General features: G+C 51.3%; 2 protein-coding genes across 3 annotated transcripts; both read left to right on the top strand.

The window, feature by feature from the left end:
* Positions 1–10,906: 10,906 nt before the first annotated feature.
* UCN3 (urocortin 3) lies at positions 10,907–16,555 on the top strand. 2 transcript variants are annotated; one of them, XM_069849736.1, is made up of 2 exons: positions 10,907–11,228; positions 15,801–16,555. In XM_069849736.1, exon 2 carries the CDS (start codon positions 15,814–15,816, stop codon positions 16,282–16,284), a length of 471 nt encoding a protein of 156 aa, XP_069705837.1. In that variant the 5' UTR covers positions 10,907–11,228; positions 15,801–15,813; the 3' UTR covers positions 16,285–16,555. The 2 variants fall into 2 exon arrangements, with proteins under 2 accessions (XP_069705837.1, XP_069705838.1); XM_069849737.1 differs by lacking the exon at positions 10,907–11,228 and adding an exon at positions 12,325–12,557.
* Positions 16,556–22,654: 6,099 nt separating this feature from the next.
* LOC138724367 (tubulin alpha-1C chain-like) lies at positions 22,655–24,662 on the top strand. Its single transcript, XM_069864402.1, has 3 exons — positions 22,655–22,835; positions 23,019–23,167; positions 23,694–24,662. Exons 1-3 carry the CDS (start codon positions 22,655–22,657, stop codon positions 24,660–24,662), a joined length of 1,299 nt encoding a protein of 432 aa, XP_069720503.1.
* Positions 24,663–25,002: the final 340 nt, after the last annotated feature.

Raw genomic sequence — 25,002 nt, 5'->3', positions numbered from 1 at the left:
CCGTGCTGTGAGGAGCTCACAGGCTGCCTGGCTGTGCAGATGTTGCAGCCTCTGGCCCTCAGCAGCCCAGGAGATGTGGTAGGACTTGAGCTACAGCTCCTGCATCAGCCCAGGAGAGTTGAGACCATCCAGGAGAGCAAAGCATCTGCAACCAGCAGTAAAAACCTTCATTCCTAAAATCATAGAATCATAGAATCACCAGGTTGGAAAAGACCAACCGGATCAGCCTTCCTTTCTTCACTGAGAGGTCACATCTTACACTGCAGGCAGAGAAAGAAGAGAGCAAAGTGAAAATCAAAAATCTCTGGTGGTAAACACACCAAAAGAAGAGGTAAAAGTTGACCAAGATCCCACAAAAAGACAGCAGACTTCACGGCCACCTTCACCACCTTTAGCCTGGAGAAGAGGAGGCTGAGGGGAGACCTCATTGCTCTCTCCAACTCCCTGAGAGGAGGTTGTGGAGAGGAGGGAGCTGGGCTCTTCTCCCAAGGGACAGGGGACAGGACGAGAGGGAATGGCCTCAAGCTCCACCAGGGGAGGGTCAGGCTGAACATTAGGAAAAAATTTTTCAGGGAAAGGGTGATTGGTCCCTGTCCGAGGCTGCCCAGGGAGGGGGTTGAGTCCCCTTCCCTGGAGGGGTTTAAGGGACGGGTGGCCGAGGTGCTGAGGGACATGGGTTAGTGATTGATGGGAATGGTTGGACTCGATGATCCCGTGGGTCTCTTCCAACCTGGTGATTCTGTGATTCTATGATACAGTTGGCTAGGCTGCGAGCACACATTTCTGGCTCACGTTGAGGTTCTTACTCACCAGCACCCTGAGTCCTTCTCTTCAGAGCTGCTCTCAACCCATTCTCCACCCAGCCTGTAACTGTGTCTGGGGGACAAAACTGGCCACCTGGTTTCACGCTCCAGGTGCAGCCAAAGGAGAAGGGCAAAGTCTCTCTGGGAGGGTGATTTGGCTCAAGACCCTTCACCATAAACCACGTTCACGGCACAGGCCAAGGCAGCAGCTCACCGGGGAGCGGAGCGACTTAATTCCGATTCGCAAAGCAGCTGCAAGACTTGAGACGTGAAAACCAATATTGTGGGCAATAAGATCAAGCTGTTCAGTCCTCTGCTAGGTGTATTAAACGCAGCTTGAATTTCCCATCAGTGCGCTGGGAGCTTAGGCGTAATGGGAAATTGATAACTTGATTTTTTTTTTTTAATACATTTAGCCTTAAATGTTTACTATTGATTTGCCATTTGAACTCTTTTGGCAGGGCCAAAAATATTACCGGAATGCATCCTCAGTGTTTCCTTGGAAATGTCATGTCAGTCTAATTGAGTTTCTTGAAATTATTTGATTGCAAGGTTGGGGGAGACTTTAAGGGCTGAACAATTTCCTGGCGAGCCGACTGCTTTCCAGGCGCAGGGAGTTGGGACTGGTCCAAACAGGGCAAAGCCAGAAGATTCCTGAACACGCACTGGAGAAAGGCCTTAGAAAGCAAACGACGTTGCTCTGAGCAGTCAGCCTCACACAAGTAGAAACCTGGAGCTTTCAAGCACATAAAACCAGCTTCACAAATCCTCGTGGAGTTTAGAAAGTGGAGGGAAATTTCGGAGCATGAGTGACCCCATCATTCATTTCATACGGTTCCTATAGCTCCAGAGCTGAGCCCATGCGTCTTCGGCACAGGAAGGACATGGATCTGTTGGACTGAGTCCAGATTAGATTATGAAGTTGATCTAAGGGCTGGAGCACCTCCCATGCAAGGACAGGCTGAGAAAGTTGGGGCTCTTGATCAGGGAGTGCAGGGATAGGACAAGGGGAATTGTTTTAAGCTGAAAGACAGGAGATGGAAATGAGATTTTAGGAAGAAAGGTTTTTCTGTGAGAGCGGTGAGGGCCTTGCACAGGTTGGCCAGAGAACTCATGGCTACCTCATCCCTGGAGGTGTTCAAGGCCAGGTTGGATGAGGCTTTGAGCAGCCTGATCCACTGGGAGGTGGCCCTGCCCGTGGCAGGGGGCTGGAACTGGATGATCTTTAAGGTCCCTTCCAACTCACACCATTCCATGAGTCTCTATCTACGAATACACATGCACCTATAGCTTGAGCGCGCTCAGCCCCTTTCCAGAAGGGGGTCCTGGAGCATCCAGCCAGCAAAGTCATACAGGGAGCTGCAGAGAGGAGAAACTCACCTCATCGCGGCATCCAATGTCCACAGGCAGTTCCTTAGCAACCTTGACAAAAGAAAATGGATAGCGAGAGATGAGGAGGCTGGGCACGGCGTAATTTTGTAATTTGATAATGATGCAGTCGCTGACATGCCCGCCAGCGCTGACAGCTGAGCATCATCCAGCACCCGCAGCAGATTGGAGCGGACAGGATGTTTGGGAGGGAGCTGACACAAGCCCCCATCTTCCCTCCTACTGGAGTCAAAAAACAACACAAAAGTTCATCGTATGTCACCCTTCTGAATTGCGCTCGGCTAGGTTTAATTAATCACACAGTATGGTTTAGAGCAGGAGTAATTCAGGCTCTGGAGATGCCGCGGAGGCAAGTAGCCGTGAGTTGATGCAGGGCTGGACCTGAGAAAGTTTATCTTGCTAAAGCCTCCATCACATCCTCCGTGCTCAGGCTCTGTGGGAGGCAGTGGAGGTTTCCATGTCGTACGCAACTCTTTTGGGTGATATCTATCAGTTTTTGGAGCAACAGCATCACTGTACTGGTATATATGGCTTCACTGGGTGGGAGGCTACTGAGAGACATGGTTTAGTGTTTGATAGGATTGGTTGGACTCCATGATCCAGTGGGTCTCTTCCAACCTGGTTATTCTATGATTCTATGAACACCATCCCCTGCCCAAGGCAAGGGTGGAATTGCAACCCAACAACCTCAAATTCCTTGAGAAGGAAGGAAAATGTTGAAAAAGCCTGAAAAAAACCTTCTGTGCCGGAAAGGTAGAATCATAAAATGGTTTGGGTTGGAAAGGACCCCAAAGCCCATCCAGTTCCAACCACCCCTGCCATGGCCATGGACACCTTCCACTGGATCAGGCTGCTCATAGTCTCATCCATCCAGGTCTTGAATACTTCCCAGTAACTCTGCTGGGAGAAGCAGGAGCAAAAATGGGGATGGATTTGCACCTGACATGATTGCCATATGCATTAGGAGAAAAATCAAGGAGAAACTCTTCCCCGTTCAGGAGGTGATGCTCCTGCAGGACCTACCTTGGGCCTTCTCTCCTGCCCTATTTTGCACTCCAAACTGCCTTGGTAAATCCCATTTGATCCCTCAGGCTTCCTTTGGATGTCTCCTTACCCATCCCCTGCCTTGGCCATCCCTTATGCCAACACCCTGAGCCCCATCAGCGGGTCCTGTGTCCCCTAGATGTGTCCCACCCTCCCCCTGAAACCACCTCAAGCACCTCGCCGTGGACTGTGAAGCCAAGGGGCCAACCCATGGCCATGGTCCCAGTGGCAAAGAAATGCTAGAAGAGCAACATAACCCACCTGTAGAGAAGCAACCATCGCATTTCTTGAGCAGCATCTCTCCCAGCTGCTTCTCCAGCTGCTGCAACCTCACCAGTGGGCACCATCCCTGCATACAGAGGCAGGAAAACTGAGAACCAACTCTTTATACTTCATTCCACAGGGTATAAATAGGTTTTATGTGTAGACCCACTGCTGGATAAATGCCCAGGGGCCAGCACTGCCCCTTTGCACAGATCCAGGCTCTTGCTGCCTCCTTTTACGTTATTCCTTGATTTTAGATGTTTCTTTCCAGCTGGAGATGTGATGCCCACGTAGATGCAGGCACATACTGTGTGTACAGGTAGGTGCAAACATCTCTTTGGAGAAGGAAAGGAGAGAAATAGGAGATAAAAACATTGCAGCAAACACTTTGGGTACAATCTGGAGGATTTAATATTATTTTTTCTTCCCCATCGCTTTTTCCTTTACTTCGTTTGGAGGGAAAGCATCAAGAACCAAACTATTTCTTACCTGAATGCTGAAAGTGGTCTTTGGGTTTGGCCCAAGCGATTCTCGGAGAAGCACACGTAGAAATCTGCAAAATAGCCCCAGCCAATTTTATCCCAAAGAGGCTTTCTGATATTACAGTTGCATCAAAAGCTCAGAGCAGAGATAATTAATTGCCAGGAACAAGCAACACTGAAGGTGGGGTGTGTTACTGCTCGTTACAGGCAGCCAATTGCTTTGATTACGACCAGGGTTGCAAATCCCCTGTGATCCTTTAGCAGCACCAAGAGACTTGGGGCCCAAGAGGGTGGCCGAGAGAAATCGTAGATGCTCCATCCCCGGAGGTGTTCAAGACCAGGTAGGTTGGATGGGGCTTTGAGCAACCTGATCCAGTGGGAGGTGTCCCTGCCCATGGCGGGGGGTGGGGGTTGAATCCGGATGGTCTTTGGGGCTCCTTCCAACCCTCATCCCATTTGGATCCCTCATTACAAGAAAGTGGTCCTGGAGCACGTCCAGAGAAAAGCAACAAAGCTAGTGAAGGGGCTGGAGAACAAGTCTGACAAGGAGCAGCCGAGAGAACTGGGATTGTTTAGCCTAGAGAAAAGGAGGCTGAGGTGAGACCTTATCACTGTCTACCCACTACCTAAAAGGAGGTTGTAGCAAGGTGGATGTTGGTCTCTTCTCCCAGGTGACAGATGATAGCATGAGATGGTTGCACTCGATGATCCTGTGGGTCCTACCCAACCTAGTGATTCTATGATTCCATGAGATGAAATGGACTCAGGTTGCACCAGGGGAGGTTCAGATTGGACATTATGAAGAATTTCTTCACCAAAAGTGTTCTCAGGCCCAGCAGAGGCTGCCCAGGGAGATGGTGGAGTCCCCATCCCTGGAGGGGTTTAGAAGATGGGTAGATGAAGTGCTCAGAGATCTGGTTTAGTGGTGGACAGGTATAGTTGGACTTGGTGATCTCAAAGGTGTTTTCCGACTTAGTGATTCTATGATTCTAAGGTGAAAAAAAGGGCAGTAAAGGCAGAAAAATGCATCAACACTAATAAAATTAACGAATTCTATCACACAGCTCCTTTCCTCCCTCTGCTCAGGACTTAGCTCAAAGTTCAGGCCTTTCCAAATCCTCAGGATCAACTCTACAGTCACATTGGAGAGACACACAGGGACCTGCTGCTGCTGAGCTGTTGGAATGAGTGAAAATCCCTCCCAAAATTGGATTGTGGGGAAGAGAAACCCATCAAAAATCAGCCTGATGGGTAATGAAGGGTCGTTCGCTGTAGGGTTATAGAGAGATGGGGACAGGTGAGTTCCTCCTTCCTCCACAGCCTTGAAAATGCAAATCAAGTCTTAGAAATTATTAAAGAAGGGACAAAGCAAAGCAGAAAACTCCCTTCTGCCCCTCTAAGGATCTGCAGAGCATCTGTGTCCGACTCCCCTCCGCATTTCTGGTTCTGGAAGCTGTAAACAAGCCCTCACATCACATTGTTTTGCCTCCCTGGGCCAGGGAAAATTTCTGTGCTGGTATTTGGAACACGCTTTTTGCTTCTAATGTTTCTGGCGTGCTATGACCACAAGTCACTGCATCTTACTTTTCCCAGTAGTGGAACGGTTGTAGTGATGAAACTTTAATAAGATCCCCCTCAGCTGCCCACCTTTGGGCTCTAAATGATGATTCACAGAAGGAAATTGAGCTCGGCGAGAGCGGGAGCGGCTGCAGAGAGGTGGGAAGGGGTCCTGCTCCTGAAGAGACAGACGCATGAGGCCGTCGTGTGAGGATGCTCATAGCAAAGCCTGCATTCTTCATCAGTTTGGTAATTTTTGGAGAAACTTTGAGGAGTTTGAGTCCCTTCTACCACCATCCAGTTCCCATGGGTGCTCCAGGCTGTTCATAGGGCAGCTCCCTCCTTCCCCAGGGCCAGCTGGGTTATCTCCAGGCCATGATATTTTCAGGTTTGCAGCCAAATCTCCTCTCCAATCCCTTGCGACGGCAAAGACGAAAGCAGGGATCTGCAAAGCACGGTAGCGAGGCAGTGATAGCAAAGCAGGCTGGTTTGCTTTTAAAGCAGACTGATAGGGGTGAACCAGACAGTCCGTCTTCTTTCATCTTTCTTTCTTAGGCACTGCCTTCTCTTTCCTGTCTTCCCCTAATAATATCACCAGGAAGACTCCGTGTCTGGCACATGGATTTGCCTCCAGTAAGGACATTGTCCTGCACTGACCCTGCCCAACAGCAAAGCCTTTTGTAGAACCATAGAATCAAAGAATCATAGAATCAAAGAATCATAGAATCAAAGAATCATAGAATGGGTTGGGTTGGAAGGGACCTTAAAGATTATCCAGTTCCAGCTCCCCTACCATAGGCAGGGACACCTCCCACCAGACCAGGCTGCTCCAAGCCCCGTCCAACCTGGCCTTGAACACCTCCAGGGATGGGGCAGCCGCAACTTCCCTGGGCAACCTGGGCCAGTGCCTCATCACCCTCATTGTGAAGAATTTCTTCCTAATGTCTAACCTATATCTTCGTCCTTCCAATTTAAAGCCATTCCTGCTCATCCTGTCACTCCAGACCCTTAGAAAAAGTCCCTCCTCAGCTTTCTTGGAGCCCCTTCAGGTACTGGAAGCTGCTCTAAGGTCTCCCCAGAGCCTTCTCTTCTCCAGGCTGAAAAATCCCCAACTTCCTCAGCCTGTCCTCGTAGCAGAGATACTCCATCCATTTTATTTATGGGTAAATAAAACGTAGATATACACCCTAGAATCTGTTTGGGAGGTGGAAATGGGTTTCACCATCTGGCTCCAGCAATGACCTGCTGAATGACGGGAAACGCATTCACCTCCACGCTCCAGCTGCTCTCAGGGAGCTTTTGCAGACTCATACTTACATGGGTCTTTCTGGTGGCAGGATTGACTTTTGAGGGGGACCCATGTGTACACTCCATTCCTTCAAAGATAGCATAAGTTTAGGGTTGTTTTAATTGTTTTTCACCTCTGCAGCCACAGGGATTATCTGCCTCAAGCCTGCCTGCCCAGAAAAGCAGTTTGTTAAGCAGGAAGGGACTTAATGCTTTTTAGTCTGTTGTTCAGATAAGAAGAGATAAAGAAGATAAGAGGAGATAAGAAGATAAGAAGGAGATAAGAAGGCTCCAAAGAGACCTTATAGCAACCTCCCAGAACCTGAAGGGGCTCCAAGAAAGCTGGAGAGGGACTGTTCACAAAGGCTTGGAGTGATAGGATGAGGGGCAAATGGGTATAAACTGGGGAAGGGCAGATTTAGACTGGACATAAGGAAGAATTTCTTGATGATGAGGGTGGCGAGGCACTGGAACAGGTTGTCCAGGGAAGTGGTGGCTGCCCCATCCCTGGAGGTGTTCAAGGCCAGGTTGGATGGGACCTTGGAGAGCCTGATCCAGTGGGAGGTGTCCCTGCCCATGGCAGGGGGGTTGGAACTGGATGATCTTTAAGGTCCCATCCAACCCAAAATATTCTAGGATTCTGTGATTCTACCACACAATTTAGTCAAGTGGGGTGAGGTTCAACCCCAACAGTGTGAAGACAGACCCACGTTGGAGGTGGGTAACTGCACTTGTCACCCCAGTAGCTGCAGACACCAAAAAGCCCAGATGGGAGTTGACACTAACCAACACAGTCTCAGGGTCCTACAGTGCATGAGTGATTGTGTCCCTGTATTTGACTCTGGTGAGGTCACACCTTGAACACCGTGTTCAGTTTTGGATCCCTTGGTAAAAGAAAGACTTTGAGGTGGGTGTTGGTCTCTCCTCCCAAGTAACAAGGGAAAGGAGGATAGGAAATGTCCTCAAGTTGCACCAGGAGAGGTTTAGATTAGATATTCAGAAATTTTCTTTACTGAAAGAGTGGTGAAGCACCGGAAGAGGCTGCCCAGGGCAGTGGTGGAATCTCCATCCCTGAAAGTGTAAAAAAAACACATAGACATGGCATTTTGTGACGTGGTTTAGTAGATAGTATCGAGCTGATGGTTGGACTGGATGATCTTAGAGGTCTTTTCTAACCTTAACAATTCTATGACCTCCTGGCCTGTGGGTCACCCCTTTCCCAACATCCCCAAGCCACCTCATTGCATCAACCTCCAGGAAGTGCTGAATGCTCCATTTCCAACCATGGAGAACATGTCCAAGCCATGGGGACAGCCTGAAGGAATTGCAATGGATAAAAACTACATGCTCACGCCTTCTGTTTCTTTTACACATGCCCTCCTCCCAGGCCCAGGAAGACTTCAAGGAGAGAGGACAACCACCCCACCACAAGGGATGGGATTGCAAGGGTTGCAAACGTGGAGCAACCATCACCTTTGTGGATGCAGATAGATAGACCCTACCCTGCCCAAACCTGCAATCTTTTTATAGTCTAATTCCCTTTGGAGATGCAGTGAAATTAGTTAAATACCCCATCACTTGGAAGAACTTGGGTTTTAGAATGGCTTCATTCATCTACTTTGACATCACACCTTTCCTTAATCTACATTCCCTTCCTTAAACTCCTGAATCACATATTCCCAGAGATTTTGGCAATAACAGGACTTCAGGTTTGGCCTGAAGACCCAAAATTCCTAGAGGTGACCAGGAACACCAGGTCCTCTCAAGGGACACCTCCTTTCAGCGGGTTCCTCTGCCCTTTTAAAGTGCTCCTCCACTGCAATGGGATGTGATGTCATGGTATGGTTTGAAGATATCCCCTCTGGTAGGCAGAAGGGGACTCATATTCTGAGTGCCCACACACTTTTCATGAAGCACCTGTTGGCCAGGTCAGCACCTAGAGCTCCTGTCTCACCTGTTTTTACACGGCCAACCCCATTCTTCCATCCCCAGACCAGCAAAAGGAGGGGAGGTGGATCCCTAACCTGCCCTGAAGCATACAGGTCCATCAGTGGTCTGAGCCAAACAGAATTCAAGGGTCTCCTGAGCTTTCTGCGAGGACCATAGCAAACTTCTGCAGCCCTCAGGAAGCGAAAGGATGCAAAACGCATCTCTCCAAGGAGTCATGATAGGACAGAATCACTGGCAAAGCCCTCAACATCCACCCAGGCACAAAGATTTCTTCTGTGGGTTTTCAAACCTGGGTGGAGCTTAGCACCAAAGAACAGCATATCTTTCAAAAAGCTGGTTAGATACCTTCTGCCAAGCTTCAGGCCTTATCCTGTGATGTCCCGTGATCCTCCAACACTAATTAAGCTACTGGGTAACGGTGCTGACTCAAGCCCTTCTTGGGTTTGAGGTCAAGGAAAGGCAGGACACAAGCCGAGCGGGACAAAGCTGAAGGTTGCTGAGAATCAGCACTTGTGCATCCACCAGAAACACAAGGGAAAATCATTCTTAATGGACCTTCACTGTGGGTGATGTGTTGGAAATAGCTCTCATCTATCACTGCTTCCTCACTGCAGAGCAGGAGCTCAAGGGTTTCATCAGCTGCAGGGACCGTGCAGCTCGTCCTTCTGCAATAAATGAGCCCACAAGCGTTTGCCAGAGGGAGAGGAGAGAGGACTGTGGGCCAGATGGTGATTTCCCTCACTCTTTCTTGGAAGAAGTCCCTCTAATGGAGTTCCCTACCCAGTTTTTACGTTGAAGCCTGCAAGAGAATTTGCTTGACCAAAAATGTGGCCTAAGGCTCCAAAGATTTGGATAACCAAACCATCTTCCAGGTCTCAGTGAAGGAGTGGAACGAAAACATTAGTCCACGAGGTGAAGGCTTCAAATGAAGATGAAAGAGGAGTGAATTTGTGGAGTAGTGGATCCTGGTGTGTCTCAATCAACAGCTGGTGGCGATTAGGGGGAGAATGCTCAACCTAGGACTGAAGCAAAGGGGAGCTCTCATCGTTACTGGTCACTGCCTCTCAGACAACAGCCACCACCTTTAGGAGATCGGTGAAAAGCTCAAAGATGCTCAGCCAAGAGTATCCACACTTGTGGCTCCTCTTCTCCAAAGGAGCAGCTGTGACCATCGCTGGTGTGTGGTCCAGGAGCAAGAACATTTCTCTTTACTAATCTGGAATCCATCCAGGGTCCCTGTTGGCTGCTGCAAACTTTCATGGGGTTGCTCAGAGGATTTTCCCTACTTCTGGTAGGAAAGGTCCCTTCCCAGTGATAATGACACTCCACCAGGCCTTTGCTAGAAGAAGGTGGCAATGGCTTTTCAAAGCAGGTTTCAGAGCCAAGCTGTGATAAGCAGGCAGAGCTGAGCTGAGTCCTGGGACCTCCAGGAGCCCCCAGCCTAGCTGTGGCTCTGTGGTGGGCACTGGAAGGACCTTCCACCAGAATCTTGATTCCTTTGGCTGTCTCAGCACAGGATCACACAGAATCACAGAATCACCTGGTTGGAAGAGACCCACTGGATCATCGAGTCCAACCATCCCCATGGATCAACCCCTCTTTCCAGGAGGGAGATCTCCATCCCCATCCTCTTTGTAGCACAAAATCCAGTGCTGGGGGGCATCACTTCTCTGACCACAGAGGGACCAAAGTGGTCAAGGGACACCAAACTGGGGAGTTTACCTTCTTGGGTGCTGTCTTGGGGCAATCTGAGTTAATTCCATGAGTCGGAGAGGACCTTAAAGCTCATCCTCCCACCACGGGCAGGGACACCTTCCACTGGATCACGCTGCTCATAGCTTCATCCAGGTCTCGGCCATCTCCAGGGATGGGGTAAAGGTGCTGCACCAACCCCGCTCTTGAAATAGAAACACATTAATGGGGATAACACTGTTAATTAACTCTGAGAACCCCAACAGGCATCCTTAGGAAGCATAAATGTCTTTGTGTTTAAAAGATCCTTGCACCAAGTGCCCAACTACCTGGAGGAGTGGGGGGAAAGTGTGTCTGTGTCATCCTGCGAAGTCCCAGCGTTGGCGATGACCCTGTTTTCAGGTGGATTTCGGGTTCAAGTGTCTTTCCACCCCCCTCCACCTTTTTTTTCCTTCTGAATGGGGAGAGGCACAACAGCCCCGTGACGTTGCCAGCTCCCTCTGATTTCATTTTAATGAAATCATGCCCAAATGAAGGCTCCACGTCTGGAGTTACGACTCAAACCCCGTGATCTCTCATTTTTATATATACACAAGGGAGGGGAAAAGCGTTTCCATAGAGAGAAAAACTATCGCAGCCCTCTTAATAACAATAAAAGAAAAGCGAGGGTGCAGAAGTTCAGGGGAATGCGCCTGATGCTTCTCTCCGCGGAGTGAGACGGCAGCTGCCCCTTCCCATCCCGACCACCGAGGACAACCAGGTGAGTGCCTGGATTTCATTTATTAACCAGCAGCTGGCTTCATTTGCACAAACTTTAAATATTTCAGTGCTTTCCTTGGGAGATCAGGTTCCACGTTTCTCTGCAAGAGGAAAGGACAGGCAGGATAGGGAAAAGCAGTTCAAGATATTGTGTTAAGAGACTCCCCCACCCTCTCTCCTAACCAAGCAATTTCTGCTTTATTTTTGTAGTCATTTGGGGAGGCAGATCAGGCTGGGCAGCGTGGGGAAGGTTTGGATATATTCGGAAATCAAAAAATGGGGATACAAATCCCTGCTGTGGTTCAAGGGATGGAGAGGAGGGCACAGCCCCATCCCCACTGGGTCAGCTTAGATTTCCCAGCATCATCAGGAAGGATTCAGTAGGAAAGTGGAGGCAGCAACAGACAGAAAGAGTTTAAAAAGTCTACGAGTCTCATCCACAACAATATTTTATTCCAGACTTACTTTTTACCAGGGAAAAAAAAATCAGCTTAATCCAGCGTCTCTGCTGCTGAGGAGCCTGTGACAACCAGCAAAGAGCTTTGTCCCTGGTTTGCTGGAACTGTCTTGCCAGAGCAATTTACTTTTCACTTTTAAAGCCGAGAGGGAGATCTTCAACCAATACAAATGGTCCCACGGTGGCTTTTGGCTCCATCTCCATAAAATGCCTGCAAATTGCTCACAGGCATCCAGGCGATTTCCAGCCACAGCGAATGGTACCCGCAGGTCACCCTCTGGCAGCAGGAGATTTCCGAATCCCGAGTTCCTCAGCTCCACTGCAGGTGGTTTTCCTTCTTTTCCTGCTTTTTTTAAGGGGGAGGAAATCCCAATCCCAGCTGCTTTCCTGCTCCATAAAAATTTGCTGGCACAAAACCTCCATGCAAAAAAAAAATAAACCCCAAAAATATCACCTTTTTCTGCCCAGTCAGCTGCCTTTTTTGCTATTTTTCCTTGATTTTTGCTTATTTTTCCAAATATCTGCCCCACAGCCAAGGACCAGGAAACCAGGCACGGGGTGTAGATGTGTTGCAGTCACATTTCCCCTTTGCTCTGCCTTTCCCCTTGCTGGTCCGATGTCCCTAAAGAGTTTTGCTAAATGGGAGCTGGCTGCGGGGCCAAATCACCCATTTCAGACAGTTGTGAAATAGGTGTCGGAGGGAGAGACGAGATGGAGATGCTGCTCGGTGGCTCCGGAGAGGGCAGCGACAGCTCACACCACCTCAGATCTCTCCCAGCAGCCGTGCCAGCTCTGCGAGAGCTTGTGGCTTTTCGGCTTCTCCATCCAGCAGCCTGAGGTCACTCTCCAGGAGAGCAGGAGCTGCAGACAGGGGTGAGAAATTTAGCAATTCATCACGTTAGCTGCGAGGAGTTTGCTGGGGAGGCTGCTTCATCGCAGCCGCAGAGGGGGAGGCTTTGGGGTTTGGTTCTTCGTCCCGTTAAGGCTTTGCAAGCAAAAACTAAGTCCCAAGATTTAAATATCTGATTTGGGGGGTGAAGGGAGGTGTGTCTTGGAAGTTGTGTGCCCGGGGAGGGTTTTTCCTCTACATCCTACAGCGATGGCACTGCCAGCGCTGCCTGGGTCGCGCCACAGCTGCTGCACATCCTTTTTCTCTACCCAGAGTTATAAGGGGATGGTTGTTTCCCACAGGAGCTCTAGGAGGGTTTGTGCAGGGATGAGTGAGGCTAAGAAGTGGAAATCAAGCCGCTCCTTCATATCTTGTCTGTACAACCTGTCTCAACATCCCACTCCGATGGACAGCAGAGGGTAGAGTTGCAAGGATAAACCTGCTCTGATCTCTCCCTCCCCAAGGGATGGCGAAGTTAAGGGATAAACTTGCCTCAATCTCCCTCCCTGAGGGATGGAAAAAGGCAGAGTAAAGGGATAAACCTGCCCCAGTCGCTCCAAGGGACAACAAGGGGCAGATTAAAGGGGATTAAACCTGCCCCAAATTCCCCTTCCAAGGTTACAAGGATAAACTTGCTCTGATCTCTCAGAATCACAGAATCACTAGGTTGGAAAAGACCCACAGGATCATCAAGTCCAACCATTCTCATCAATCACTAACCCATGTCCCTCAGCACCTCATCCACCCATCCCTTAAACCCCTCCAGGGAAGGGGAATCAACCCCCTCCCTGGGCAGCCTCGCACAGGGACCAGTGAAAAATTTTTTCCTAATGTCCAGCCTGAACCTCCCCTGGTGGAGCTTGAGGCCATTCCCTCTCGTCCTGTCCCCTGTCCCTTGGGAGAAGAGCCCAGCTCCCTCCTCTCCACAACCTCCTCTCAGGGAGTTGGAGAGAGCAATGAGGTCTCCCCTCAGCCTCCTCTTCTCCAGCCTAAACACCCCCAGGGCCCTCAGGCTTCTTCTCCAGCCCCTTCCCCAGCTTCCTTGCTCTTCTCTGGACTCTCTCCAGAGCCTCAACGTCCTTCTGGTGGTGAGGGGCCCAGAACTGACCCCAGGATTTGAGGAGCGGTCTCACCAGTGCTGAATACAGAGGGAGAATAACTCTCCTTCCAAGGGATGGCGAAGGGCAGAGTTAAAGGGACAAATCTACCCCATCTCCCTCTCCAAGGGATGGTGAAGGGCAGGGCTAAGGGGATAAACCTGCCTCAATCTCCCCTTCCACAGAAAAGCCAACAGCAACGTTAAGGTGACACCAGTTTCAGGGATGGTGGCTCAGTGGCAGGAGAGCAGGTCCAGGGTGACAGTTCCTGGGGACAATGATTCCATCTGGTTTTGTTTGTATCAGTCTGAGGACATCTCCCCACCCAGAAGCCCCTCATGAAGCACCAACCTCCCCTCTCAGGGGTGGCCGCAGGACACAGACATCCAAAGCGACTCTCAGGAGCCCTCCTGCTCCTCAGGAGCTTCTCCAGCCTCCTTGGCCCCTCCATACTCACATCCCCATCGGAAACAACTTAGCAGCCCCCAGCCCCAAACCAGCAGTGAAACCAAAGCCCCAGACAGGGTCCCCACACCCCTGGGGGATTGTCCCCAAGCCAGGACTTGCCGTGCAAGAGGATTGCCACAAGATGGGGCCCAAAGATTGAGAATGCCAGCACATCTCCAGTCCCTTGGAGGGCTCGTGTGCCCTCGGGGACACTTGTCTGACCTCAACACGAGCAAAGAACCCTGTTGGAAGATCCCTTGTGGTCTTTGAGATCATCCTTTTTGAGCCGTCGGGTGGATGTACAGGGAGATGGGTCGATTCCCAGAGAAACAGGACGTGGAGATGGGGAGGTTTTGCAGAGCAAGGGGGTTATCTTGAGGTTTTCAGCCCTCCCAAGACCCAAAAGTGACCGTATTGCAAGCAGGGAGTGATGCTGCTCCGCTGCGATTTTGGAGGTGACCCCAGGGATGTCCACAGTGGGAATGTGACCTAGAAGTGCCATCAGATCAGCCTGTCCTGCACCGAGGGTGGAGGGGGGTCCTGGGGATGGAGCCATGGGGTGACAGGTAACCCCAGAGCACCCAAGGCCAGGGCTGGAGGGCTGGAGAGGGGACATGGGGCTGTCACACTGCATATCCCCTCCAGCACTGGGACCTACCCCACTCTCCATGTCCTCTTCGGACAAGCTGGGGGAGACAGGCAATTGCCAATGTCAGAGAGCACAGAAAAATCTCTGGTGGCTTAATGATAGAACCATGGAATGGTTTGGGTTGGAAGGGACCTTAAAGATCATCCAGTTCCTACCCCCTGGCCTTGGACAGGGACACCTCCCACTGGATCAGGTTGTTCAAGTCCCCATCCAACATGGTCTTGAGCACCTCCAGGGATGGGGCAGCCATAGCTTCCCTGGGCAACCTGGGCCAGGGCCTCACCACTCTCATTGTGAAGAATTTCTTCTTAATGTCTAATCTAAGTCTTCCCCCTTCCAACTTAAAGCCACTTCCCCCCATCCTGTCACTCCAGGCCCTTGGAAAAAGTCCCTCCTCAGCTTTCCTGGAGCCCCATTCAGGTAGTGGAAGGACACTTTTAACATCTCTGTGGAGCCTTCTCTTCTCCAGGCTGAACAACCCCAACTCTCTCAGCCTGTCCTCATAGCAGAGGTGCTCCATTCCTCTGATCATCTTCATGGCCTCCTCTGGACCCATTCCAACAGTTCCTGGCTTCAGGTTGACCAGAGAGGAGCTGAAGGGAAAACCCAACCTTACAGCATCTGGTGATACACTCTGTGGAGGTGTTAGCAAGGTGGAGAAGGCTGCATGGGTACCTCAGCGAGACCTCTACGGGGAAGGGCATGGTAGAAACCAGCTCTCCTGTGGCATGTACTTGTGTTTGTGCAAAGGGATGGCCAAATCCTCCCCTCGATGGAGGCTACAGCCTTGCAAAGCTGGTGGCCATCCCCCCTCCCACCCAGCACACCAAACCCAAAGGCTGAGGGATTGCACCATGAAGAAGACAACCCCAAGGCAACCCATTCCCACCTGCTTTAACCATTAGATGGGACCTGGTGGGAACCTGGGAGGTGAAGCCAGGTCCATGGGACGTGGGAGGACGGGGGTATGATTTGCCCCGGGCCCTGTGGGAAGCTCATGCCCATCTCTGCCCTCCCCTCCCTATCTCCACCAGGCAGGCCACCGCAATGCCCCACACCAGGCTGCTGCTCCTCCTCGTCCTCCTCTGCGCTGCTGAGACAAGCCAGGCTCTCCACCTCTACAACTCGGCCTCCATCTTCAGCTGCCTCAATGCAGCCCTTGCTGAAGCCCAGAAGAGCCAGCCAGAGGGAAACGCAATCTTGGACCGGCGCAGCTTTGACTCCCCGTTGCCTGAGACGGCGTCTGAGGAGGAGGAGGGGGAGGACGCGGTGGATGAAGAGATGGGAAAAAGGACATTCCCCGGGGAAGGCCATTACAAATACGTCTCCCAAGCACAAGTGAAGGGGAAGACCTACCAAAACCGGGCCAAGAGCGACCGCCGCACCAAGGTCACCCTCTCCCTCGACGTCCCCACCAACATCATGAACATCCTCTTCAACATCGCCAAAGCCAAGAACTTGAGGGCGAAGGCTGCTGCCAACGCGCACCTCATGGCCCAAATCGGGCGGCGGAAGTGACCCTCCGTGGGGCAGGGGAGACTCGGAGCAGGGCTGGCTGCGTGGGGCCACCACCCAGCCCTGACCTGCCGGCCAGAGGGGACTGACAGCCGTGTACGATATCAGTGTTGTATATTTTTGACCCATAGAGTTATCTATCTTTCATATCTCTTCTTCCTCCTTCTCTCCTTCACCATCTTCTCCATCCCTCCTCCTTGACATTTCCATGCGTGGGGAAGAAGTGCATGTCCACAGCAGGGCAAGGGGACATGTCACCTCGGGAAGGTCCCTATTAAAGCTACGATCTCTTGAGTTTCCAATGCTTTGTTCTACCATCGCCTCCACCGGGTGCTTGATTGGGTCTGTTTGGGTCCATACCCTTCCCAAAACACGACTCCAGCTCAACCTCACAGCCCTGTCCCCACCACAGTCCAGACCCTACATCCTCTCAAGTCCCTATACACAAACTGTCCCAATACACACCCACCACTGCACTGGGAAGGGAAAAGCAAGACTGGTCAGGGGACCTCAATTTCTCCTCCTGGGGACTCTCTAGGTTTTAAGTTTATCTTGCAGCTATCACTTTCCCCACCAGAAACCCCAGCAGTCGCAGCTGGGACAGCATCACTGTCCCCATCTACATGGCCCTTTGTGAGTGTCCCCAGGCCGTTGTTCTCAGGTGAGTTTGGACCCCAGGAGTCGCGGATGCCTCCCTGGCTGCTCCAGACACACCCCATGGGGTCTGACTACGTTGTCCAATCTGTCCCTGCCTACCTCCCCACCACTTTCCCTCTCCTTGTAGAGCTTTGTACTAGTCCTGGAGCTTCAGCTTCCCATTTACAGAGTGTCCCCATTCACCCTGCTCCTTTCCACCCTCCACTGGACCCAGCTCACCAAGTTCCCACCCTTTTACCTTGAAGTCTTTACGCCTTCCTCTAAATTTCCTTTTCTCTTCGCCTCCCACCCCAGCTCCAAGATGAAACTGCCTCTCTTGGCCTCCAGCCCTGCATGGAGCAGGCATGGGAGGTGGAGAGAAATTTGGCCTCCCTTCTCCAGGAGATATTTCCCAAGAGAATCAAAGCAGCTCCCATCAGACCTCTCCATTTGTCCAGGGCACGGCCATGAGGAGCACTCCAGGTGGGACATTATGAGGGGACAGGTTTCCAGCTGAAGACTTGGCAGATGGTTCTACCAGCCATCTGCAGATACACAGAATCATAGAATCATAGAATCACAGAATCATAGAATCATAGAATCATAGAATGGTTTGGGTTGAGTGGGACCTTAAAGATCATCTGGTTCCAACTCCCCTGCCACGGACATGGCCACCTCCCACCAGACCAGGCTGCTCGAGGCCCCATCCAACCTGGCCTTGAACACCTCCAGGGATGGGGCAGCCCCAGCTTCTCTGGGCAACCTGGGCTCATGCCTCACCACCCTCAGAGTGAAGAATTTCTTCCTAATATCTAATCCAAATCTTCCCCTCTCCAGTTTAAAGCCAGATGAGTCCAAGGAATGGTTGGACTCGATGATCCGGTGGGTCTTTTCCAACCTGGTTATTCTATGATTCTATGATTCTATGATTCTAAGGTGTCTGCTGGCACCAGGCTGTGCTTGTACGTGCAAGGCTGCGATGGGGACAGCAGACACGAGCTGATAGTGAGTGATGGGGAAAGCAGAGATCCTCCCTCCCCAAGCTGCACCCCAACGGGGGAGTCTCACCCACACCCAGCACTGGCTTGGATTAAACCTTCCAAAATCAATCCTCCCGGTCAACCTCTGCCAAGCAAGACCAGAAGCTGTCTGGAGAGGCTGAGACACAGCCAAATTTCCTGAGGAAGCTGGAGGGAGCACTGGAATCTCCATCAGCACCCACCTGGGTCTAGGAGAGCGCAGAGCCAAGGCCGCCGTGCTTGGGAAAGACAGTGTTGCTGTTTCGGGTGGGATGTGCAGTTTTGTAAAAGCCACCTGAGGATTCGGTCTTTCCTGCCATTTCACACAAGGATGAAACCCAAACCCTTGGTATTTCACTCAAAAAGAGAGGTTTGTTCAGGTGTGGGTGCACAGACACTGCAGGCTCACTCTGGCCAACATATCCTTCTGCTTCCACCACTGTGTCCCTTCCAACCTCTTCTGAACCCTTCACTCGGGCAGCCAGGTCTTCCCTGGCCTCCAGGAAGTCCCTAGTCCTCCTTCACCTCCTCCATGTGCACATGGTCAGAGGCCTCCTTCACCTACATCAGAGGAAACCAGAGACACTGCAGAGTTTTACACAACCCCCAGGGTGAACACGTCCTGAACCTTATCCTGAGATATCCTTCTATGATACAGTGACTCGACTGCTGGATGAGGGAAAGGCTGTGGAGGTATCTTCCTGGACTTCAGTAAAGCCTTTGACACAGTTTCTCCAGGCATTCTGCTTCGGAAACTGTCACCTCTGGCCTGGACAGGAGGATGAGCTCCTGGGTGGAAAACTGGTTGGCTGGAGGGTCCAGAGAGTGGTGGGAAATGGTGTGAAATCCAGCTGGAGGCCAGTGACAAGTGGTGTCCCCAGGGCTTGGTGCTGGGTCCAGCCCTGTTCAATGTCTTTATCAATGACCTGGATGAAGGCATCGAGTGCACCCTTAGCAAGTTTGGAGATAACACTAAGCTGGGTGGAAGTGTGGATCTGCTGGAGGGTCAGGAGGCTCCAAAGGGATCTGAACAGGCTGGATCCATGGGCTGAGACCAACGGGATGAGGGTTAACAAGGCCAAATGGCACCTCCTGCCCTTGGGGCACAACAACCCTGGGCAGCTCCAGCCTAGGAGAAGTCTGGCTGGAAACTGCCTGGAGGAGAAGGACCTGGGGGGGTTGGTTGAACAGGAGCCAGCAGGGGCCCAGGGCGCCAAGAAAGCCAAGGGCATCTTGGCTTGGATCAGACACGGTGTGGCCAGCAGGGCCAGGGAGGTTCTTCTCCCTCTGGCCTCGGCCCTGGGGAGACCGCTCCTCGAATCCTGGGGTCAGTTCTGGGCCCCTCCCCACCAGAAGAATGTTGAGGCTCTGGAGCGAGTGCAGAGAAGAGCAACGAAGCTGGGGAAGGGGCTGGAGAACAAGCCTGAGGGCCCTGGGGGTGTTTAGGCTGGAGAAGAGGAGGCTGAGGGGAGACCTCATTGCTCTCTCCAACTCCCTGAGAGGAGGTTGTGGAGAGGAGGGAGCTGGGCTCTTCTCCCAAGGGCCAGGGGACAGGACGAGAGGGAATGGCCTCAAGCTCCTCCAGGGGAGGTTTAGGCTGGACATTAGGAAAAATTTTTCCCGGAAAGGGTGATTGGTCCCTGTGCGAGGCTGCCCAGGGAGGGGGTTGAGTCCCCTTCCCTGGAGGTGTTTAAGGGACGCGTGGATGAGGCGCTGAGGGACACGGGTTAGTGACTGATGGGAATGGTTGGACTCGATCCGGTGGGTCTCTTCCAACCTGGTGATTCTATGATTCTATGAAAGGGGTCTTATAAGAACGGTGGGGAGAAACTTTTCAGACATAATGATGGGGAGAAACTTTGTTTTAGGCCAGTAGCAATAGGACAAGGGGGGATGGTTTTAATCTGAAAATGAGAATTTTAGACTAGACATCAGGAAGAATTTTTTCACACTGAGGATTGTGAGGCACTAGGACACGGTGCTTAGAGAGATGGTAGGTGCCCCGTCCCTGGAAACATTCAAGGTCATGTAGGATGGGGCTCTGAGCAACCTGATCGAGTTGAAGCTGTCCCTGCTCACTGCAGGGGGGTCAGACTAGATGACCTTCATGTTCCATTCCAATCCCAACCAGTCTGTGATCCTATGATTCATGGCCAGGTTGGATGAGGTTTTGAGCAACCTGATCCAGCGGAAGGTGTTCCTGCTCACTGCAGGGAAGGTTGGGCTAAATGATCTGTAAATGTTCCTTCCAACCCAAATCATTCTATGATTCTATGATTGCCTCCTTGCCGTGGGGTGGTCTCAATAGTGCCTCTCAGTCCTTGGTTTGTCATATGCTGTCACCTCTCTCCACAGCTGCCCCAAGTCGTCCAGGGAAACCAGCTTTTTTGAGTCTGGTTGAAGAGGAGCCAGTGGTATCCTTGAGCTAAGAGAGTTTACTTGTGACACCAGTGTTGGAGAAGCCATCCAACCCCCATAATGTTAAACCCAAGGCAGCTCCATCCTGATATTCCTGACTATCCCCAGGAGATTCAAAAGATGTGTTGTTTGCTTTTGGGAAAGGGGTTTGGAAAGCAGAAAACCCCATTTCTAGCCCTGAAGATTGCAAAGAAAGCCTAAAATATGAGCCTCGTTCTTTAAATAATAAACAAATGAATGAATGAATGAATGAAATCAGATATTCCTCCCAAAAAAAAAAGCTCTTCTTCAGGTTTCATAGGAAGAGCTCTTCAACATCATGGAGAAGGTAATGCTGAATGAGTTCTTAAAAGCCAAAGAAACTGTGAACTCCATGGGTCTCCAGGTGCAAGTCATTCCAAGCACCTTGATTGCCTCACGTAGTTGTCCTTCCTGGAGAAGAAACACCTGAACCCTTCGCTACCAGGTGCCTGCAGAGGAGGGAACCCTTGAGTGAAAGTTCCACCTCCTATAAAAAGCCAAAGAGGGAAGCCAATAGGGTTGTGCTCTCAGGGAGATGATTTTGTTTGTGGTGGGGAGTTCAGGTGGACCAGAGCCATGGTGAGTTGGGCTTGTTTTCTCAGCTCTGCAGGAGATTGAAGCTGGAGGCAGCTTTTCTTTCCAGCTAAAGCGTCTTGTCCTTGGCTGTGGGTTTTCCTGGGGGTAAAAGTGGTTGTGGACTTTACAGCATGTGACCCATGGAGAAGAGGCTGCTGGGGCAGGTGTAGAGATTGTGTTTGTGGGTGTCCAGAGTTGGGTTGGCCTTGCAAGGCTGATATTCACCTTCACTCCATGGCCTGGAAAGGACTTCCCAGCTGAAGAGCCTTCACGCTTTGCTTGTATGGCTGCATTAAGCATCTCTGAGGGTCTTGCTGGTGGCATCTGATAGAAGGCTCTGCCAGGTGACCATTTGGTGCTGCTGTGGGGCTTAGGCAGACCTGGAGGAAACAGTGAAGGTGAAGACTGGCTCTGCATCTTGGCCCTGGTGTGAGGGTGGTTGAGGCTGTCCTGGGACCATTTGTGTAGGAAGAGAAATGTAGGCTTAGGGCTGATACAGTAGATATCAAGCCTCAGAGCGCGTCCCTCTGCCCTAGTGTAGGATGTTGCTGCCCTGTTTCTGTGCTTGGTGTGGTTCTGCTGTGCCAAGCTTCTTGCATGGACATGATTTGAGAGCTGCTGCACTGGTTGTGCCCAAGCCATGACTGAAAACAGGTGGTAAGAGCAAAAAAACCTCAGGCAAGCCCATTTGATTCTTTTCTATCTTCTAGCTTGGGGCTTCCTAGGTTGGCTGTGGTCTTTCTCCCTAGTAAGCTTCAGTGGAAGTTTCTGCTCTCCCTTGACCCAAAAGCCTGGTTTTTGCAGCATTCTGTGTCCAGGAGTTCAACAGCTCATCTGGACTTTCTGTGCAGCGACTCCTCCCTTTGGTTCAAGCCAAGAACAGTTTATTCATGGAGAAACTGCTGGTCTTCCATGGACAGGATGGCTAACTGGTCCTTTCTCATCCTAGGCTGGATCTTCTTTTGATAGGAATGGTTGGACTCGATGATCTGGTGGGTCTCTTCCAACCTGGTTATTCTATGATTCTGTAATTCTCTAGTTGTCTCCAGTCAATTGATTCTATATGGTTGTGTCTAGTCTAAATGGAGATGAGAAACTGCTCTGAGAGTCAAACTTGAAGCCCAACAGCACAGGTTTATTCCATCCGAGAGAGGTAGAGGTCCTCTGCTGTGACCCATCTGAGAAGGGCACAAGGGGGCTGTATCTGAACTGCTGGCTGGGCTGAATCATTCCTTCCTTCTTAGCTGAGAGCACCTGGGAAGGTTCTTTGTGCCCTGTCTCAAGGCAGAATCAGCAGAGCAAGGAGAAGAAATCGTGAGTAGGTCATCTTGACCACAACCATGTGCTGTAGGTTCAACAGCTGGGCTTGCTCCTGGGAACAGGGCTGAGGTGTGTAATGGGAATGCTGGGATACAGAAGGTCCTACTGCAATGCCCCAGTCTCTGTATCAGCCTCGGTGGGAGACTGCAATGTCTCCCTGAAGGGTTTATTCATAGTTGTTGCTTGTTCAGCAGCTCTTGGGTGCCACCAAGCCAGGCTAATGCTCCTCTTGTCCATAGATTGTTGACCATGTGCTCTATAATGATGCTCAGAAGTGCCAACTTTAGTCTAGTTCCTCAGGGTATGTTCCTAACCTCCTCTTCTCTCCCATTGCCACGCAGAGGGAGTGTATTTCCATCCACATTGGCCAAGCTGGTGTTCAGATGGGCAATTCCTGTTGGGAACTGTATTGCCTGGAGCATGGGATTAAGCCAGATGGCACCATCTCCCCCAGCGCATCTTCAGAGCAAGCAAACTCTTCCTTTGGGACCTTCTTCAGTGAGACAGGAGCAGGGAATTATGTACCCAGAGCGATATTTGTTGACCTGGAGCCCACTGTCATTGGTAAGTCATAGAAGGTCTCCAGACCTCTTGGCTGGGGCGGAAAGTAACTTCAAGTGTAGTGTTGATCACCTAAACTCCTGGTGAGGCTGCCAACTTCCATATGACACTGCATCTAAGCTGGTGAAACTTGGTAGATGGTGGATCTTTTGCCAGTGACACTCATGAGATCTCATCTTCCCCCAGATGAGATCAGGAATGGGACCTACCGCACGCTCTTCCACCCAGAGCAGCTCATCAATGGCAAAGAAGATGCTGCCAACAACTATGCTCGGGGCCACTACTCCGTTGGGAAGGAGATCATTGACCCTGTTTTTGACAGGGCTCGGAAAATGGTAACAACCAAATGGAGGTTCTTCTGCGTTAGCACCCTGGTTGCTCTTATCCTGGTGGGAGGAGGAGGGGAAGGGCAAGCAGATCTTGGTCAGCTTGATCATGTCTTTAGGACCTGGGAAAACACGATGGGATGTACGTGGGGTGTACATCTTGGTGGCTGGGACTTGAGGGGAAAACAAAGAACTAAAGATACCCACCACTTAAGCAGGAAAACAAGCAGCTTTGATTTAACTGTCCAGGCAAGGTGGTTTTCTCCTAATGGGTGTAGTGTCTGCTGCGTCAATCCTGACCCAACACCTCAACCCAGCTTAGCTTCTGGCTCCTGTCTCCCTGTAGGTTTTCTCTCTGTTGTGTGATTAGCTCTGGAGTATGAGGCTTCGCCCATGTCAGATCATCAGAAGTACTGAGATAACACTAAGATATTTGGGTGGAACCTCTTAGTGGTCCTCAGACTTCAATTAAGTCCAGTAAGATGAGAATAATTTCAGTAACACTGTCCTTCTGGTTCTTTCCCTGGTGCTGTAGACTGAGCAGTGCAGTGGACTGCAAGGATTCCTGGTCTTCCACAGCTTTGGGGGAGGCACGGGCTCTGGGTTCACCTCCCTCCTCATGGAAAGGCTCTCCGTGGAGTACAGCAAGAAGTCCAAGCTGGAGTTCTCAGTTTACCCAGCCCCACGGGTCTCCACAGCAGTGGTGGAGCCCTACAACTCCATCCTCACCACCCACACCACCCTGGAGCACTCGGATTGCTCCTTCATGGTGGACAACGAAGCCATCTATGACATTTGCAACCGCAACCTGGATATCGAGCGTCCCACCTACACCAACCTCAACAGGCTCATTGGGCAGATTGTCTCCTCCATCACTGCCTCCCTGAGGTTTGATGGTGCTCTGAATGTTGACCTGACTGAGTTCCAGACCAACCTGGTGCCCTACCCACGGATACACTTCCCCCTCACAACCTACGCCCCCATCATCTCGGCAGAGAAGGCCTACCACGAGCAGCTGTCGGTGCCAGAGATCACCAACGCTTGCTTTGAGTTCTCCAACCAGATGGTGAAGTGTGACCCGCGCCGGGGCAAGTACATGGCGTGCTGCCTGCTGTACCGGGGCGACGTGGTGCCCAAGGACGTGAACGCGGCCATCGCCTCCATTAAAACCCGCCGGTCGATCCAGTTTGTGGACTGGTGCCCCACGGGCTTCAAGGTGGGCATCAACTACCAGCCTCCCACGGTGGTGCCTGGGGGAGACCTGGCCAAGGTGCAGCGCGCGGTGTGCATGCTGAGCAACACCACGGCCATCGCGGAGGCGTGGGCCCGCCTGGACCACAAGTTTGACCTGATGTACGCCAAGCGAGCCTTTGTGCACTGGTACGTGGGGGAGGGCATGGAGGAGGGGGAGTTCTCGGAGGCCAGGGAGGACCTGGCTGCCCTGGAGAAGGATTATGAGGAGGTTGGAAGGGACTCAGCCGATGGAGAAGATGATGAGGAATAATAAATTTATCTGTGGGAAGGCAGATTGGATGAAGCTTTTTGGATACTGATCTTATAATTCTGTCCAGAGAAGAGAGGTGTGGGTTGGGTCTGAGGAGATGTGTCCTGGAAACTCTGCAACTCTTTGGTCTAGACTTGTATATGCAGAACATTGGCTGAATAAATGGTGACCAGCATAATATCTTCTGTCTCAATGTGTAACCTGACTGGTTTGTGGTGAGATGATGGTTGCAGGGCAGCTCCCAGAGGGCTTTCCTGTTTGTAGATGCTGGGCTGAGCCCTGTGAACTGGGATGGGTGGCAGCATGATGTGAGCCATCTGCCCTTGGGTGGAATTGCTGG

This window comes from Phaenicophaeus curvirostris, chromosome 1, assembly GCF_032191515.1.
Source record: "Phaenicophaeus curvirostris isolate KB17595 chromosome 1, BPBGC_Pcur_1.0, whole genome shotgun sequence".
In the NCBI taxonomy this organism is placed as follows: domain Eukaryota; kingdom Metazoa; phylum Chordata; class Aves; order Cuculiformes; family Cuculidae; genus Phaenicophaeus; species Phaenicophaeus curvirostris.
Note: the sequence above shows the minus strand (reverse complement) of the source record. Positions and strands in the feature narration are given on the sequence as shown.

Bases quoted from the DNA above. Each gene is read 5' to 3' on its own strand.
- LOC138724367 (XM_069864402.1), top strand. From the start codon at position 22,655: ATGGGCAATTCCTGTTGGGAACTGTATTGCCTGGAGCATGGGATTAAG. The intron at 22,836-23,018 runs GTAAGTCATAGA...ATCTTCCCCCAG, and splicing joins CCTGGAGCCCACTGTCATTG to ATGAGATCAGGAATGGGACC. The intron at 23,168-23,693 runs GTAACAACCAAA...CTGGTGCTGTAG, and splicing joins TTGACAGGGCTCGGAAAATG to ACTGAGCAGTGCAGTGGACT.
- UCN3 (XM_069849736.1), top strand. From the start codon at position 15,814: ATGCCCCACACCAGGCTGCTGCTCCTCCTCGTCCTCCTCTGCGCTGCT.